At 43.2% G+C, this 19,058-nt stretch overlaps 1 protein-coding gene across 1 annotated transcript in view; it reads left to right on the forward strand.

The window, feature by feature from the left end:
* Positions 1-4,137: 4,137 nt before the first annotated feature.
* Positions 4,138-19,058, forward strand: part of LOC144824330 (mucin-5B-like) — a 108,115-nt gene continuing 93,194 nt past the window's right edge. The window contains exons 1-2 of the mRNA XM_078683447.1: positions 4,138-4,186; positions 4,287-4,451. Coding sequence (XP_078539573.1) covers positions 4,138-4,186; positions 4,287-4,451 — 214 coding nt within the window. The remainder of the gene's footprint in view (positions 4,187-4,286; positions 4,452-19,058) is intronic.

Here is a 19,058-nt window from a genome sequence, read left to right on the forward strand (position 1 = left end):
AGGCTCCTGGGGGACGATTTGTTATTTAGAGCCCCAAGGCTCTAGGGGGCCCCTGGATTGCTACGAGCCTGCGAGGCTCGAGTGCCAGTGCATTGATTTACGAGCCAGAGAGGCTCTGGGGGCCATTTACATGGTGTAGAGCCCCGAGAGGCTCTGAGGCCATTCCTTGGTAATTACGAGCCCTGAGAGGCTCCCCGCCCATATTGATTTAGAGCCCTGAGAGAGGCTCTGGGGGCAATTCATTATTTTGAGAGCGCTGAAGCTCTAGATTGCGCATTTGCTTTGCGAGCCCCTGAGAGGCTCCTTGCCCACTTGTTCTCGAGCCCACCTGGCTCCAACGTTTGCCCAGTCCTGTTTTACAACTGTCCAGCACTTAGTGGACAGTTGCTACGTTTAGGCTTTTGTGTTCTGTGCTGCCTGCGCAGACCCCCTGACACTGAGACTCAGGGCATTCCGCCCCTTTCGAGGCCAGTTGGCCTGAGGGACATTTTGAGTGTTGTGCTACATGCACCCTGCGCATTGTGATTTCTTTGCTATATGATTCTTGCGCAAAAGTTCTAACCTGCACCTCTGAATGTGTTTTAATGTTACATGTGCAATTCTTGTTTATTATTACCTTTGCTAAAAGTGACCTGCTTAGGTAATTCTTTATGTGTTTATCCCCTTTGCTAAAAGTGACCTGCTTAGAGGATTGGTTGTGTCATTACCTTTGCTAAAAGTGACCTGCTTAGGTAGTGCCTTGTTCTTTTATTTCCCTTTGCTAAAAGTGACCTGCTGAGAGGAATGTTGATGTTTAATTGCCTTTGCTAAATGTTACTTGCCTAGGTGATTATTTTAGGTTTCCTTCCCCCTGCGTGATTTCCCTACAGAGACTAGGGTGGCGTAGTAGGTGATAGGTTTTCCTTCCATAGGTCCTAGCTCCCTGCGTGATTTCCCTACAGAGACTAGGGTGGCATAGGAGGTATTTTCCCTTTACCAGTTGTTACTGGTTGTATGCTACATTTTCTATTTCTGTGTTACAGTCATTATATGTTTATGTGCTAAAGTGTTATACCTACAAGTATTATTTCTAACAAGTGCATACCCCTGACAGTGGTCCAGGTGGCCCTGTCCTGTACATAATCCCTTGTAAATCTTGCCCGTGCCTGTTGGCACATTGTAAAGTGTGTGTGTTATCTAATGTGTTTTTATTATTATAATACAAAGGCTATTTTTGATATAACCTTGTGTGGAGTTTCCTTTGTGGTGGGCCTTTGGTTGTTGTCGCTGGGGTGCGCGCGCAAACGCTTTACACATCGCCTCTGAGATTAGCCTTGCTGCTCGCGCCACGTTACCTAGAGGGTGAGCGGGGGTTATCTTGGTGTGTGACTCCCTAGCCCTGACCTTGGAAATGGTGATCCCTGACTGACCTTGGCGCAAGCCTTGGCCGGCCGGAGGTCCCGTTTCTAACAGTCTGCCATTGGACCTGGCATACTCAAGGTCATTCTTGTTTTAAATGAGGCACACATGGCAAAATACTGGTGCTGGCCTACTGTAGGCAATTCCTATCCCGTCAGATGCTGTGACAGAATACTGGCACTGATATACTGAAGATAATTCTTATGATACGGGGCATTTATTGAATAATTCTGGCATACTTGAAGAAACTATCACATTGGAACTAATTGTTGTCTTGAATGAGAATATCCATGGCATAAGGGAGGCAAAGTGATAGCTCTAGCATGCTGAGGTGATGTTTGATTTAAGGGCCACCTTGGCATATGAGGGGCACTGGTGTCAAACATCTGGCACCAGCATATTGTATGTAATATATGGCATACGGTGGCACCCATGATCAAATGATGGCCCAGGAACAATGTTGGTATTTGTGACATATGTGGTCACCCATAACGCATTTGGGAAACAAAGGGGGTGGGTCAACTCTTGGGGAGCATGAGAATTCAATGGCTTGACACACTATGAAAAGACTTGAATAGCAATTGTATGTGAAAATTGTGCTTTAAAATTCACAATTAGAACACATTTTTATCAAACGTTTCCTCAGTGGAGTATCCACTTCCCAACCTTACCTAGAAGAGGTCTGACTTACTTCATTCCCTACAATTAATTCAGGGCACAGATTAAGCCCTACCACTTTCAAAGATTGTGTCCAGACCCTAATATAGGGGCTATCTAAAATAACCATTTCTCTGTCTTGTTACATTACTTATGCAGGTATTGTGGAACTTGGGTGATGTCAGTTATTATGATGTCATCGTGGTTATGGTCTTGTGCCATGATTTCCTGGAAAGATTCAGGATCAATGTACACATAATGTCACTTCCTTTGCTCTCATGAAGGTCAAAGGATCACTTCTGCTACCCTTAGTATTTTGGTGAATCGATATCCATGATGGCCAAACTCCTTAACAAATTATTTCCATGATGACTTGTTAGTTAGGGAGAAGCGTGGCTCAGTGGTTAGAGGCGGCAGACCCGGAAGCTGAGATCGGCCGTGGACCAGGGTTCGATTCCCCGCCTCGGCGGGTCTCGGGCTCAAAAATTCCACGGACTCGACAATTCTCGCTCCGGTGCCTACTCGACTCACGGGGTCACACTCTGCGACTCTGGGCAATAGCTTGCTTAATCTCCACAACGGCCCCTCGCGGCGGGATGCCTGGCTTTCACCTTGTGGATACCCTGCCGGGGTATCTCACAGGGGAATACCAGGACGGGTTCCCTAAGCAAGCGCCTTGATACCTTCGGGTGATACGTGCGCTATATAAGTCGCAATACATTTAGTTAGTGCGCTCAATGTGATGGGGTGCATCCTCAGAGTGAAACTGTCTTATTGCACAACCAAATGGGAAAACCTATTTGGGCAAAAGAGGAAAGTCTGCTGTTCAGAGAGTGGATCCCTTAAGGGTGACACCATAGCTGTCCCCTCCCTACACTAAGTGTATGTTTAACATGAAGTGCAGCCCAGCTGATTACAGTATGAGCCAGTAATGTTTATTTGACCTGAGGTTCAATGGATGCGCCTCTAAATACAACTGAACTTGTAAAACCCAGTCACTTTTTCATGGTATTCGCATTGAATATATAGTCACATATTTACTTGTAATAGACTTCAAATTGCAATGTTTTACCTATTTTATAGTAATTCTGAAAACCTAACTGTCTTTAGTATTAAGTCACCGATGAGCACATCCCTATCTAAAAAAATTTAGTTATGCATAGGCATGCATATGTTTTCTGAGAATGCAATATCTCATTAATCTGAGGGGTAGAGGTTTGACAGTGTAAAAGTGACATAACCTACTGGGTAGCACTGCCGTTCAACTATAACTCTACTGATTTTGAAACACCTACCTGTATTGTCCAGCGCATAAGACGTCTGGGCGTATAAGACGACCCCCTACTTTTCCTGTTAAAATATAGGGTTTGGGCTATACTCCCCATATAAGACTACCCCTCTTCCAACGCACACCAAATAAAAATTAAAAAACATCAGATTTGATTTTAATATGGTAATTTTAATTCAAATGCTTATGACATGCAGGTACTTAGTAGGAGAGCTGTCACTTATAAACATAAGGCTATTTGTCATCAAACATGTAACCATAAAACAGTGCAAGTGGATTAAACTTTTCCTAATTCACTCTAAAGCTGAAAGGAAGGATAAGACAATAAACCCATGGGAGCTGCCATGCTGTTTGTTTTCTAAGCTGTCAACCAAACTGGAACTGATGATGATAGGAGGAAGAAAACAAACAATAGAGAGAGAGCAAGTGCCGGGCAAGTCCCTGGTGAGTCAGCAACGCCCATCATAACTCCAAGCTATTGTTACAGGATTTGATGGCGTGACAGTTTCCCTTTAAAAGCCTTCAAAATCCTCCTGTTCGTCATCTGATATCATAAGTAAATCAATTACATCTTGTGATACATTTGTAAGGCAGTCATCGTTTGGATATAGTAAAACATCTAAAACAAATGGCCACATGTTGTGCCCGTCATGCTTTAACTTTTTTAAACAAATCTTACAGAAACATCACTTTCTTTGTCCACAGCCAATTTCCATATATTCAGGCCTTGCTCCTTCTTCCTTATTGTAAACCTAAACATTGGCATACAACTTGAGATTCAGCTCGTACCAATCATGCAACTCTATATCCAGATCGATCCTTCCTTCCAGAGGAAACTCTGCGGTAAGAAATTGTCTCTCTTCCTTATCTTCATTATGAAATTCCCTTCCCAGTGTCTCTTAAAATTGACTATCTTCACAACTCTTTCTGCTTCTCCACCCAGGTCTCTGTGGGAACTTCAACAACATCCAGGGCGATGAGTTCACAGGCAGCAGTGGAATGGTGGAGGGAACAGCGGCAGCGTTTGGCAATTCTTGGAAGGTCTACCCCCAATGCCCTGATGTCAAAAACATATTTGATGATCCCTGCCTCATTAACTCAGAGAAAGGTAGCTTTCCAATTTTGTGAGAGCACACCATGGTAAAGGAAAGGCAATGCAAGGTGTTTTGACAAGCATATGTATTAGGATACCGCTCAGTATCTTAGTGACTAGTAGCACGTAATAAAATAACCAGTATTTCTTCTGAGGAGCCCAAAAATAGGACCAGTGGTGATGGTAACGGCTGTCAAGAAATGCCAATAGATGGGATTCTTTACACCTGCTGTATGTTATAAGGATACTGTAAGTCACAGAGGCATTACATCACCATATACACGGTCACATCATCCCTTTCCACAAACCGCTTTAGACCTTGGTGTGTTGCTCCTTCATATTGAAGAAGTTAGTATGATTGCATACATGAAGAATAAAAGTTACATTGCTTTTGCAAAATTACCTCCCAAAAACCAGTCAATAGTTTGTTGCAAAAGATATTGGAATCAGTTTAATTTAAAACATACAAAGATGCTAAAGCTCAGAATATGTAGAAACGTGCAGAGACTCCATCTGTCTAATAGTTGCTACAAAGATCTCCTTTCTGCAAATCATTGTTCATTTTTATTAAACGCTGATCAGCAGAAGGAGAGGGCTGTTCAAGGTGTTTCATTGTTCAAACTGTAACTATACTCTGCAGACTGCTTTTCACCTTGGCTGCTAGCTCTGCTAGGAGCTGTTATGATGTCACATCTCAAAATAGAAATAATTTATTAGAGTAGAGCAGCTACCGCATTTCTTAATTGCCCTGTGGGTGGAGACATCACAACTCAACTGTAATAAGGAAATTAGAGATGAGCTTTTATAGAAGAATTGCAGGCACCATGTCACTGAGACAGCATTCAACAGCTGTATTGATGGTAACATATCCTATGATGTTGCCCCTCTCTCCTAGTCCATTTTGGCTTCATTCTAGGGAAGGGAATGGTGATTAAAGATGTAAATCCTTTCCGAACAGTGTGACAGACACACAAAGACAATCTGAAAAGTAGGAGATTGTTTGATTCGTTTCTAATCCCCCGAATTAGGATGCAGAGAAATTGATAAAATGGCTTGAAGAGCATTTCTCCTAAATATGCCATGTAAGTGGCCTCTCACTTTTCATTTATAGGGAAAATGCAAGTAGACCGGATCATCGCTCATCCTAATGCCCACAGTCCAAAAAGTGCTTACCTATTCCCTGTATTTCACAGAGAGTGTCAGCTTAAATATTATGAACATTACAGCATACTCAAAGAAGGACCAGAGAGTCACAGCTGCTCTGAAATATGTGGGGATTGAAGTTTCCCTCTCATTTGTTTTCAGGCCTGCATGAAGCCTTCATCCTACTATTTTTTCTCACACTTTTTGAACCTGGCTTTTACCAACCTTGTTCCACAGAAACACATATGTGTTCATAAGTTATCCTCAGCAGTTGAAGATTAAGGCGCCATTAATGGTAATGGAGCATCACCATAAATTGATAAATGCCCCATTCACTAAACACATGGTTCCCCTGCTTAATTTAAGGGAGGGAGAAGGGCTGTTTTTTCAGATAGGTCGAGCGAGTGAAAGCTGACTCTACTGTCAGAAACAATCCTGTGAGCTACACTACCCGCAGCAGACGTGCAGACCAGAGGCCAAGCCCGATTATAGTGGGCCCATGACATCATATCGCCGTGTTTTTCCAGTCTAGAATTGCCATGCATGGGAATGCCCCCCACTCCCTATCAGAAATCTTCCTTTACGTCAGGGACATGTTTTTTTTTACATTTTTCATAATAAGCCCCACAATAAGGCCTGTTTTTGGCAAAATGTAAACAACAACACCCAGTCCTTTATGATGCCATGGCATGGTGGACCAGTCAGCATCGACTTATAGTGCTAGTAATGATCCCGAGTTGTCTGCAGAAGGAGTTTCATAAAAAATATCCCTTGAGCCCTTACTTTAGTTCTTGAGCTCCCAACCTTCACTTCTATCGCCCACTGAATCACTGAGAGTTCCATTACTATGAGCATTACCCAGTTTCCCATCCAGATAGCCTCCACCTCTAAAGGGGCTATCCATGAGTCTATCCACAAACTGCTCTGTTCTTTTCTCTACTCAAGCCTACTACTTTCCATCATACTAACCCTTGCCTGCTTATGACGGAACCATGCCGTCATGAGCCACGGGCGGTGTGTGCTAATGACGGCGTGGGTCCATTATTCTGCGCCGCTCCACCCACGCGGCATTAATTCACCGCCTGTGCTGGCGTATTAATGAGCAGGCGGGGCTGTGACTGAACCACACCGTCATAAGCACATGCCTCCCATGGTTCATGACGGCGTGGTTCCGTCACGAACATAGCAGCGCCGCGCTCACCTCCCAGCGCCTTGTTGGAATTAGCGCCTTGGCCAAGGGGTTAACATCAGGAGATTATGACTAGGAAATAAACATGTTTAAAGATTGCAGGTTTCTGCAATTACCTTTCCTGACTGATATTTCGGCACATGTTTACTCCTATCACAAGTTTTGGAACTTCACACGCACACAGAATTACAACACGTTATTCCTCATGGTATTCCCTTTTCGAGGGATTTAGGTACACATGCACCACCTGCTCTAAGGTGGTGATATGTGTGCGCGGGAGCCTCTGTCTGCCACACTGGTGGTGGTCGGTCGGTATGGAGAGCAGGGGAGGGAGGGAAGCAGCCAAAGCTTCATGCAAATTTAGTGGCTGGCATTACAGGTAAAATTGAACCCGATATTTTCGCTCTGAGAAAAGGTGCCAGAACAGCAGGCCAGTCATGATCAGGTGGAGAGAAATAACAAGCGGAAATTCCACTTCACCTCACTCATAATCAGTGTCTTGGCTCTCCTGATATCCCTTTACTGTTGAACATTGATCTTAGATTTCATTTACCTCTAGGTCAATTGATCTTCAGCTGTCTGAGGCTCTTCTTATTCCCAGGCATTGGAAGATTATACCTTGCTTGTTTTACCAAACATTCAGGAAGGCCTGACTCCTTTGGCATGATCTTTTCATCTCATTCTCTCTCCCTTCTCTAGCACCTACTTATCTATGCACGCTTCTTTTCCACATAAAATATTTTCCTCATTCACTGTTACAGAGGCAAACTAAGATTTATATCAAGCAATTTCCTGCATAGTTAGCAAACTGTCGTAAATGGGCCTCTAAAAACTTAGATGACAACAAGAAAATAACTTGAATAGTATGTTCTCTCATATATCTTCCAGACAACTACGCTCATGACACGTGTGATTTGCTCAACAAGTCCAATGGGCCGTTTGCTCCTTGTCATCACTTGGTGAATCCACAGTCTTACTACAAGGTACGTATGTGGTGGGCTTGTCTTGTCTTGTCTTCTCTTATCTTTTTTTCTAAATGAAGCCGTCATTTGGAGGACATTTTCTTTTAACTCAGACTTCTTAACTGATGTCAGATGGCTTAATCCCAGAGGTCAGTGGAGGCTCGGTCCTGCAAGAATAGCAAATGTCATGTTAGTGTGTGATTAGTGTAGAGGACAAAGAGTGGGTGCCACCCCACTAGCTTAGCGTACCCTGAGGCTAATGCCTCTAGTTGCTTGAGTGTCCACTCGAAGTAGTGACAGAGTGGCAGAGGAAACCGTGAGGTGTCTGGTAAATGCTCACATTGTGTATGCATCGTTGGAAATACTGTAGGTATGGTCAAACGTTGTTTGCCATGGTGAAGTGATAGCTGCAGAGCTCTGTTTTGAAATGGGAATACTTATTCGAGCAGGATAGCTTTACTGCCATGTATGGGAGGGCCATCCTTTCTTTGTTACACTAAGCAGTTACTGGACTGTGAAACTAATATGGCCCTGAAGAACCAAGAGCCATTAAAATAGTGAAGAAGAAGAGGTCAACAATTCTCCAAGATGTTAGAAAAGCCATGGTGCACATACTTACTGTGGGAACAATTATTGCCAGAAATGTGTTCATGTCCCCACTTGCAAGTCTGTTTCCTGGATCAGTGTACCTTACAGATAAGTGTGCAATGAATGGTTTAGATCTTGCAGTGTGTGAGAGTATAAGCGTGCATGTGCTAGAGTTTTCAGTTGCTGGAAGTCCCTAGTTGAATATACGGGCGTCGATTCACATGGTAGGTGTAGCAGGTGTCACATAACATACCCTTTGAACTTAATGACATTACACTAATTGGCATTATATGACCTTGATCCTGATTTTTTCCAGGAAGACAAGTCACATGACCCTAGCATCACACTCACACTCCCTTTCACTCAATCCCATTCATTCTTACTCACTGACTCATACACTTGCATTCACTCTTAATCTCACTCATACTCAATGACACTTCCAGGCTTACTAATGGTTTGGACTGTGTTTGTGTCCAGTGGCGGCTGGCATGGAATGAGGGTGGCAGAGCGGGCAGGGCGAGGGGGGAACAAAACATTTTTTTTAAAAACACTTACTTCCTCTCTGCTGCCTCCGTCTTTCCTCCATCATTGTTTCCTGACAAGTCCCAGACGCACACAGCCTCCCCAAAGCCAATCAAAATGCTGCAATGCAGCGTTGTGCTTGGTCTGAGTGCCATGATTCGGCACTCAGACCAGGGAGCCTGTGCATTTTCCCCACCAGGCTGTGCATTACAGCCTGGTGGGGAACATGCAAAGTGTGCATGATTGTTTGGCCAAGCTAAGACGGCCGGCCAAACTATCATGTGCACTTAGGGTGTGCATAAACCACTCCTCCCAGGCTCTGACACCAGCGAAGAAAAATAAAATGATAATAACGAGGTTATTGCTATTTTATTTTTATTTCTTTCCTGCTTTGAGAGCAGTGGGGCGACGCTCCTCCGCCTTATCAGAGGAGCCGCCCCTGTTTGTGTCACTTTTGTGTTAGATTTGGATTTACTATCAAACGCAAGTCCTTATTTTTGTTGGACAGCACCCCAAAGTACCATAAAATTGCTCTATATACTGCTTTGTATTTTTTGCATCAAGTGGCTGTTCCATGGGCAATGCATGGGCGTTCTCTTGCAAACATCCATGAGTTTTCACAAAAATCTCTATCTACAAACATTGGTAGAGGGGACTTTGTGGCAAAATCTTCCAACTTCCATTTCCTTGAAGGAGGTAAAATGAGGAGACATGTTTTAATTCCTCCTAATTTTCCAACTTTGCATGAGTGCTGCATTGTAAAACAGAGATGCAAAGTGAGAAAAGTCTTGAAGTATAGTTTTTGTGGTGGAAGGGACTCCTTCCTGTACAAAACCTAAGCTTCAAAGAACACACACAGACCTGCACTATGACTATGGCATAATGGTGTGTGCATTGGTATGTGGCTTCCAAAAGTATATCAGCGCACAGTGAGAGAAATAATCCACCATATCTTACTAGATATGGTGCGTGTTTTCTCCTTCACCTCGACACATACATATACACACATACAAATGTACACTGAAAAAAACAAAGGTTAAAGTGAAGTTATAGTTAAGTGTTGAAATAAGGTAAAAATGTATGTGCAAAAAGTTGAAAGCTTCTGAAATTTACCAGTTACAGTGTACTGAGCTAATTATGTTATGTGGATGTATGACATTACAACGCATACTTTTACATCGCATGCCTTTTCAACGCGGTTTTACATCGCATACCTTTACAACGCATAGCGCTTTGGGATGCTGGATAGTGAATAGTTTAATTTACTATTCCAACTCCAGTCCCCGTGAAAACTAGGGAAGGTGTTGGACAGTAAATGAAACTTATTCCCTATCCTAGAGCGCCCCCCAGCGCAATGCGTTGTAAAAGTTGCGTTTTAAAGCCACTGCGTGGTAAAAGTTGCGTTGTAAAGGATGTTTCCCATGTTAGGTTAGTGATATTTGTAAAGCACTCGAATCACCTCCTACTTGGCAAATTTAGATACGGATACGGATATTAAGAGCATGATTTCATACAGTTTACAATTTGCTATATTAGGTTAGATTAAGTAACCTTGTGTTTTGTTGTGATATGTTTAGCTGCGTTTTGTTATGTTATGTTATGTTATGGGAATTGTATGCATTTTTCCAAATAGCGCTATAAACTGTCAGAGATTGTAGAGGCAGCTGCTGCAATACATGTGCCACTTCATCATTATTTTTCTATTTTCTTCTGATTTATGTCATATTTGTCTCAATATTTTGCAAGGTTCAGTTTTCTTTTGGTTTTCGGTCGATGGCTTCCCTCCTGTGCTATAGACCTCAAACTGAGGGGGCACCCTATGATAAAAGCAATAAACTGTGAGCAGCTGGAAGGGGACATGATCTACTCGACATAGTCTACTGGCCACTCCTTTCTCCACTTCCCCATAGCACTCACTTGCAGAGACTCTCCTCGCTGGCTCCACCACTACCCAGGAGTTCATTGCACAATTTCACTTTAGGACCTGTGACTCTGCTGCACCTGTCCTTGGCTTGAGATATCTCAGTGACACGAGTCAGGTGGCACATCAGTAGGTTTAGTTGACCCAATATGCCTGTTGGCACCAGAAGATGGGATTGACTTCCCCTAGTCAGCAGAGACAGTGAACAGGAATGCAATGTAGGACCTAGTGGAGTTCCTGTTGAAGCAACTATTCTTGCATGCTAATGTGTTTCCTACTGAAACTTGCTGTTTGTTGTACTCATAGAATTGTCTCTTCGATACCTGCGCTTGCAAGAACACCGTCGACTGCTTCTGCGCTGCCCTATCATCCTATGTTCGAGCCTGTGCCATAAAAGGACTTGTCCTGACTGAATGGCGATCCGATTTGTGCAGTAAGTAACAAAGATGCTCAATACGCTTCATCCAGCATAGGCTTCAGGGAGAGATTTTTACTTATGTTCTGCTGGCATCTATCTCCTTTAATAATTGAGGAATGGCCTGGAACTCCAGACATTCCTAGTAGTGGTTCCTTTCTACCAGATGACAGAGTTCCCGATTGCTATTTTAGTTTAGACTTCCCCTTTCACAAAGACGTTTCCTTCCTTCAGCTCTTTATTACCCTACAGTAATGTTGTGATTGGGATTCCTTCCACATAGTTGTCTTAACAGGGTCTTGTCTTTGAGCACTCAAACTGGCAGTATCTTTTTAGGTCTCCCCTGCAGTCAACATTAGCTGTCTAGTGAAATTTAATGTCCTCACACAAACAACACACAATACACACCACACAATGCACATCATAGAGGAGCAGAAAGGTTTTGTTTGGAGGTGCTCTTTCACTCATTGACTTCTGTGGGTCAGACATCTTTATACATTGGCTAACAGGATCCATCAGTGTTGGTTTTAGCCCTTGGGATTTATACACCTTCAAAAATAGTTTGCACAAACGTTGACCCAATTGTTTTTTTTTATTGTATAATTTGAAAAAGAAGCGATCCCTGTCCTGCGTTTTCTCTATGTAATTATCACAAGGAATTGTAAAGAGTCTATTTAGTTCATCCCGTTCTTTAAAGTATATTCCTTATGGGATCAAAGATTTGACAGATTACCACAGGCAGTTGCAGACCCGAGTTGATTTCTTGCAGGGACCTTGGAATGTGCAGTGTTAGCTGCTAGGACCAAGCGATGCTTGGAATACAGGACAACAGCTTCATCTTCTCATGGTAAAGGGTTTCTGCATTTCTTTGCTGAGCCAGCATGAATTGCTCAACCAGGGTTTCTCAGGAAATTGGTCCTTGCCAAGTGGAGTCTGAGACTCCAGTTCACATGAAATCATTTCGTTTCGGAGTAGGATATCCACTTGTCAGCTGCTGGTCACAGATTCTAGGAAGAAAGAATGGAGATGGCGACACCGTGCTTGTGCCAGTGTCAGAGTAGGGCTGAGGGTCTCAGTGTCTCAGTGTCTATGACTGTGCCCTTTAAAAGCTCAATTAACCTGCCTTGCCCGCCCCTGCCCTGTCCTACCCTGCCATTTTCTGTAGATTCTCCTGCCTCCAGCCAGATCCCAGCGCTTGTCTTTGGGTCGTGCTCCTTGCTTGTTCGCTTTCTCTCCTCATCACACTGGGTCGGCAGTCCCTGTCACGCGGACATACAGAGTAGTTCTTGCTCGTGACATGGATTGGGACCTCATCCGTCTTACCTCATCAGGTTGTGTTGCTGCATGCCATCCTTCTGGAACCTGCTGTCATGTGGGGGATACTGTCTGTCTTTGAGAGTCTTTGAGATGCAGAAAGACATGCAGCTATCTGTGAGTGGCGATATGGTGGGTGATCTATTTTGAGTTAACATCTTGCCGGTTGGAGGAGGTATGTGTGTAGATATGTGGGGAGAGGTGTTTTAGGGAGGCACTGTGTGAAGCATGGAGCGTGGGGGACTAGGATCCCCCCGTATGTGGGCACTATTGTTCTTTAATGCCTGATGTACGGTAGTTAGAGGGTTACGCTGGTTTGCAGGCCGGCTTTTGTGTTCCCCAAATGTTGGCAGCTGCATTTTCACTTTCACCACCAGCGTTGTTATTGTCTCATTACTGTGGTACATATTTTCACACTACAACTGTGCTGGATGCTAGAACTCTCTCAAGCTCGCTTAGCGAAATATTCTTGCTCTACATTTCCCACCATTGACAACATGAAGTACAGGTCTCAAAACAAGCATTTCAAATCAGAATATGACACAAGCCTGCAGATTTTATAGGCACCTGGAATACATGACGGACCAATAGTAATGATCCTACTTCTCCAGCACTGGTGGCTCCAGAGTTACCAACCTTCCAACTTTCGGAATCTCAAGACACAGAAAATCTATCTGCGGAAGCTGATCTCAACCCTCCAGCAATAACTAGAATGGTCAGTGAGAAAAAACGATCAGTTCCCGAAGCAAAAAGGCTGCTTTTTAAACAAATAACAAAATAGAGACAGTTTTCGACTCAAAATAAAACATCAAGATCTCTTCTTCTCAGGGACAAGTTAGTTCATTTTTGGCCTCATGTAGTTCCAACTTGAACCAGTGACGTAACATAGGCCCCCATGGTGTGGCTGGGGGGCAAGCTCCAGTGGCCCCCTCAGCACAGTACCCTGGCCGGAGAGCTCCTGATTGAGTCCAGAGGGGGCCCCTCCATGTACCTTGCAGAGGACCCCCTCAAGTTTCGTTTCGCCACTGACTTGAACTCCAGTGAGTACTAGAGAAACCATCCCTTCTAGAACAAGCACCACCTTTCCATACAATGCTCACAAGGAAGACAAAAATAATTACTATTCTCAAGCGTGCACAATCTCCAGGTAATCTTGTGGAGTCTGACTCAGTGTTTGTGGTGGACCTTTCTTCATCCTCAGCATTGCTGGAATATGTCCAACAAACTATGACCATCCAACGGAAAAATAATTCCTTGGCAAACTCGTTAGATGATTACAAGTTGCTAGAGGACCTAAGCAGCCTTCATAATCGGGCAATTATTAACAGAAATTGAACTGCTCAGCTTCTAAATTCATCACTTAAGCCAAAATGTTCATCTTGCACCGCTAAGGACACTCCTCCACTTTACCAGGTTCTTCAAACAGTATGAGTGGTGACAACAACCTTATCAACAAGAATTTGCAATGTAATCGGTCTCTCCTTTGGGACCTTATATGTATTTAGCTATGCAGCGCATTAGCCTGGGTGCTGAAACATCTATTGTTCTTTAACATGGAGGGAAAGTAAGCACCAAACTGCATGACATTCCAGGTATGGGAACACATTGAGAGAAATATTGCCTTTCAGTGGGAAATGGTATAGTCCAAGGCTCTATTTTTAATATAAAATCAGGGCCTCCGGTGGTCATATCACTGAAAATACAAGATTTGACAAAAATATTATTGTCTACTGGTGCTTGTGGAAGACAATTTATATGGACTGGAATCTAGAGAATGCTAAAGTGATTCTGGTATTTTACTGGCCTCTGCTAGTCGTTTGCTATGAAGAAAGTTAAACAGAGGCAGTTGCCAAAAATGTTTTTAAAAAAAGAAAGTCCCTCAGCAGAAAGCAATTTTGTTATTTTACTGACTTCTGCTGGTCGTTTTCTTATCAAGACAGTTAAATAGAGGCAGTTGAACAGAAAAAAAAGTCCCTAAGCGGAAGCAGACAAGTCCTAGGGCGGATCTCGAGAGGCCATAAAGTACATAGACATACAAGTATATACTAAAGTATATATACTAAAGTATGAACTAAAGTATATATTCTAAAGTATATACTAAAGTATACACTAAAGTATATACAAGAAGTCTCGAATGCTCAACCTAAAAATGGCAGATACCTTAAGGGAGAAATCTTCGGCTCTTGCTGAACAACCAATGGTATTAAAAGATATTACAGAAGAACTCAAAAATATTGGCGGCACCATTTTGTTGACGATATAGTAGACTTACTTCATCTACTACATGGGAAAGTAACTACTAATCAGATGGACAGCAATACAGACTCAAATGTACCTTCTGAAGCTAATATTGAAACAGTGGCGTAAAGAAAAGTGAGGGGGCCTCCCTGCACGGTACTTAGGGGAGCCCTCTCTGGGCTCAATCAGGAGCACTCCCGGCAAGAGTTCAGTGCCGTGGAGGCCCCTTGGAGCAAGGGGCCCGCCCCACACCGCGTGGGCTGCGGGGGCCTGTGTTACGCCCCTGCATTGAAACCCGAATATCTGAATCAAACATACACAGCAGTCAAAACCTTGATGACACATAAAACGAGCAGCTCAATGAGATCATTTTTATCCCAAACAACAAAACCCAGTGATAGCTGTCTCCGATACTAAAATAATTCAATCTGCTGAATTAACAATCTTAATTTTTGGCAGGTCCAATAGGTGCTTTCCCATGCCTGGTATAAGGTTGGATTTGAAAATATAATTATGCATGGGCTGAACATTAGAGCACATGATAACAAGCTCCCTCTATTCCCCCGAGCAATTAAGAGTATACACCCTGTTTATTTATGTATTATCTTTGATAGTTCATTTTAATGCAACAGTTATTTTAACATCTTGTTTTACATAATTACTCAAGCAACACGAATTTGGGGCCATATTATCAAGAAAGGGCGATACATTATGGCCACTTTTATTGGCAGGAAACTGCCACTAAAGCGGCGAAAATGGGCTTGATAATATGCCCTTGTAAATTCCAATAGTAGCCCAAGTTCTGGTGTTAACATGGGCTTCTATGGGAAATTACAAGGGCATATTATCCAGCCCATTATCGCCGCTTTAGCGGCAGTTTCCTGCCGATAAAAGCGGCGATAATGTATCGCCGTTTCTTGATAATATGGCTCCTAGACCTTGAGCACCGGGTAGTTTGTATTTATTCGATAGCTCATATCTTCCACGATGATACTTGCCCCCTACATTAAAAAAACAATAACACACCATTCTCCCTTGCTTTGCATGGCCGCACCACAAACATATTCACGGACTTTCTGAAATCCACGCGTTACTCCCTAACAGGCATAAATGCAAGGGACAGTTGTAAGAGAAATAACTTTGTATTTCGTATTGTAACAAAGCCCCTGATTGCTGCACCGCGGCAGCACTCCGATTTCCCACTGCATGTCAATTAACAGAGACGGTCCGGTATGTTTTTTAATGAAAGGTAACTCAGGTGTCCTTTCTCCTCTTCTATCACAAGGTAAATATGCAACCGAATGTGCAGCCACCACGACTTACAACTACAATGTCACCACCTGCCAGCTCAGCTGCAGCGCCATCAGTGAGCCTGACATGACATGCAACACCCCATTTGTGCCTGTGGATGGCTGTGTCTGTCCTGCTGGGGAATATCTGGATTACTCTGGGGCATGTGTCCCTGCTGCAAGCTGCCCCTGCTACTACCAGGGATCGATTGTGACTCCTGGTAGCACCGTCAATGGGAATGGCCTCATATGGTAAGAGGAACTGTCTAGATCCATCATTGGCTCATAAGCAAGCAGGGTGGTTCTAGTTTGATAATGATTCTGATATTCTGTGTTGTGATGAATACCCTGTAAATACCCTGTGTCTAGAGCTTTCTCGAATCGCATGATCAAGATGCTCAGATCTCACTCCGAGCTCTTGCAGATTAGCGGTCCCTTAGTTATGCAAAAATACCATTCTATGTACCCACCATGGTGAACTAAAAATGATCAGGTCATTTCAACTGGACACATGAATGGTCCATTTATTCATATAAAGAGATAGCATGGGAAATTAGGATGTATCACACTCAAACGCTTCATGCAATGCTTACTTACATTATCCAAAGAGCTTGTGTAGAAGAGTCAAGACTATATTGTATCCGGTAGGCTCTGACATGTCCTAATTCTCATTAGAGTCATGAGGGTCATTCCGTAAAATATGGGTCCCGCATCCCATTAGACAGACGTAAGAGTTGCAGAATCAGTGTCTGTAAACAGATGAGGCTTCCCATGACTCTGTGATTGAACCTTTGGCAGGAGAAGCTGTATGTGTAAGTGAATTTGTTATGTGATGCATGTGGGAAGTTCACCACAATCTGTAATTTGCCTCTAGTTTTATATAGAACAAAGATAATATCATACCACAGAATATTCACAGACTCACTACATAAAGGCTTTTTGTCAGTTTACCTAAAAATGGTTGAAATCATGAGTTCTATTCTCCCAGGTACCGGTGGCAACACACTAGGATATCTGCAAAGTCAGCCCCAAGCGCATCTGCCTCAGATACTCCGACTTAAAAGGGTAACGCCATCTTACACTCTAACATAATATTAACTACTTCTTAGTGCAACATCCCAACCCTACACAGCTTGGGTATTCTGAAAGGCAATAGGAAAGAACAATGTGGAAAAGTGCCTGGGAATGTTGATTTAACTAGACATTCCCTTTCCTCAGTCCTTACTTAAGGTGAACTAATTAATTGTGTTACCAGGAGCTCTAAATAAACAAACCTTAGTGCATTAAATTGACTGGCTATGAGTACGTTTGAAGCTGGCTCCCACCTGATTGTTGGACCAAATGTCACTCACATATACTCTTCATCTTCTCATAAGTTCGGTTTTGAGATCATTTTGGTGTTTTTGGTGCAGGTGGGGTAAGGTGCATCCCAATGGACACATTTGTAATAGCTAAGGGAAGCTCGGTGCCTACTTGTCTAAGTCTTGAATCTATACCATCCCTTGGAGAGGGGGTACCAATAGACGACTCTAGGGTGTACTGCAGTTATCTTGTTCTGCTAGATCTCCTTAACCTGAATCAGAGTTCCAGAAAACGGAATAATCACACATCGGGCATTGCACCTCAGGCACTTAACCAATCCTACTCACGCATCATTCAAGGATAGGCTCTGGCAGAAAATCTCTTCTACTCTTTCCTGTTCCACTGCCAAATGTATGTCCAAAAGGACTCAGACTTTCAAGGGCTTTGCTTCACATTTCCACTTCTCAAAGAAGCACCTCATTCAAGGTAAGCTCCTGCCAATGGTTTATAGATAACTTCAAATTACTTAAATATTTTGGGCTCGATTTATATGTTGGCAGGAAGGAAAGTCTATCATGGTGGTGACAGAGTTACCTCCCCACTAGCATAGTGGTCCGCCTGCCCAATCTATTTGTGGGTGGACCTTAAGTTTGGCCACGGCAGAGACTACTTTGTCTCTGTCATGGCAAACTTCTCCAACAGCCCTGGGGAGTAACGGCTGTTAGAGAAATGGCTCCTGCCCAATTTAGATGTGAGGACATGTGGCCATTTCTTTTTACTCTCCCTCACTGCCAGGCAAAATCTAGTGGTGGGGGACAACAAAATCGCAATAATTCTTCCCTCGCCATGAGAGATGACTCCAAAGGCTAGGGGAGAATCACTTACTTTCATTACAAAAATCTTGTTTTGTGTTTTTCTTTTGGCAAAGAAAGAAAGAATAATCTATGCTACAGGGCTGCATCCTGCTGATGCAGCCCCATAGCACAGAGTATATTACATTGGCAGTAAACGCCATCACGGCGGATCTTGGCTATGCTTTTATAAATGACTGCATGCTTGGCTGTCATTTATATATTTGGCTGGCAACGCCTCTGTTATGAGGACGGAGTAATTTACTCTGTCCCCATGTGTTGCAAGGTGATTTATTAGTAGATGTAGGTAGGTACCTACCACTAGTAATAAGGCCACAATCTCAATATAAGTTCAAGTCAAGTTCTCAATACATTATTCTTTTGCTCATCTCTTGGTAGATGGCTGTGAGCAGGCAGGCTTAACTTAGGAGACAGGTGTGTTCAGCATTCAGAAACACCAATACATTACATAAGTAAGACAAAATACACAATAAAAAATCCAATACCAATTTATAAAAATAGGCTATATTTGTATGAACAAATAGATGCCAAAAAGACAAAAATACAATGTAGGAAACCGGAGCTAAGAATTATTAGAGAATAAACTCTTTCAAGTGCTTAAAACACTAGTGCCAAGTTGGGAGATCCGGTTGCGCTTGACCAGGACGAAGTCAAAGTTTTGAGGACGACTGCGATGGAGCCCTGGTTGGATAGTGGGAGGCCTCTGTCAAAATGTTCCCTTCACACTTAGAAACTTTTCTGGAGAATGTTCCCATGTCGTCGAGCAAGACTCTTTATCAAGCCGGATTTGGTCGACGTAGTTGCCTTTATTCTGTGCCTGGCCCGCTTGTGTCCTTCTGTGACCAAAGAGGATAGACCTTGTGAGAA

Source organism: Lissotriton helveticus, chromosome 3_1 (genome assembly GCF_964261635.1).
Source record: "Lissotriton helveticus chromosome 3_1, aLisHel1.1, whole genome shotgun sequence".
NCBI lineage: Eukaryota > Metazoa > Chordata > Amphibia > Caudata > Salamandridae > Lissotriton > Lissotriton helveticus.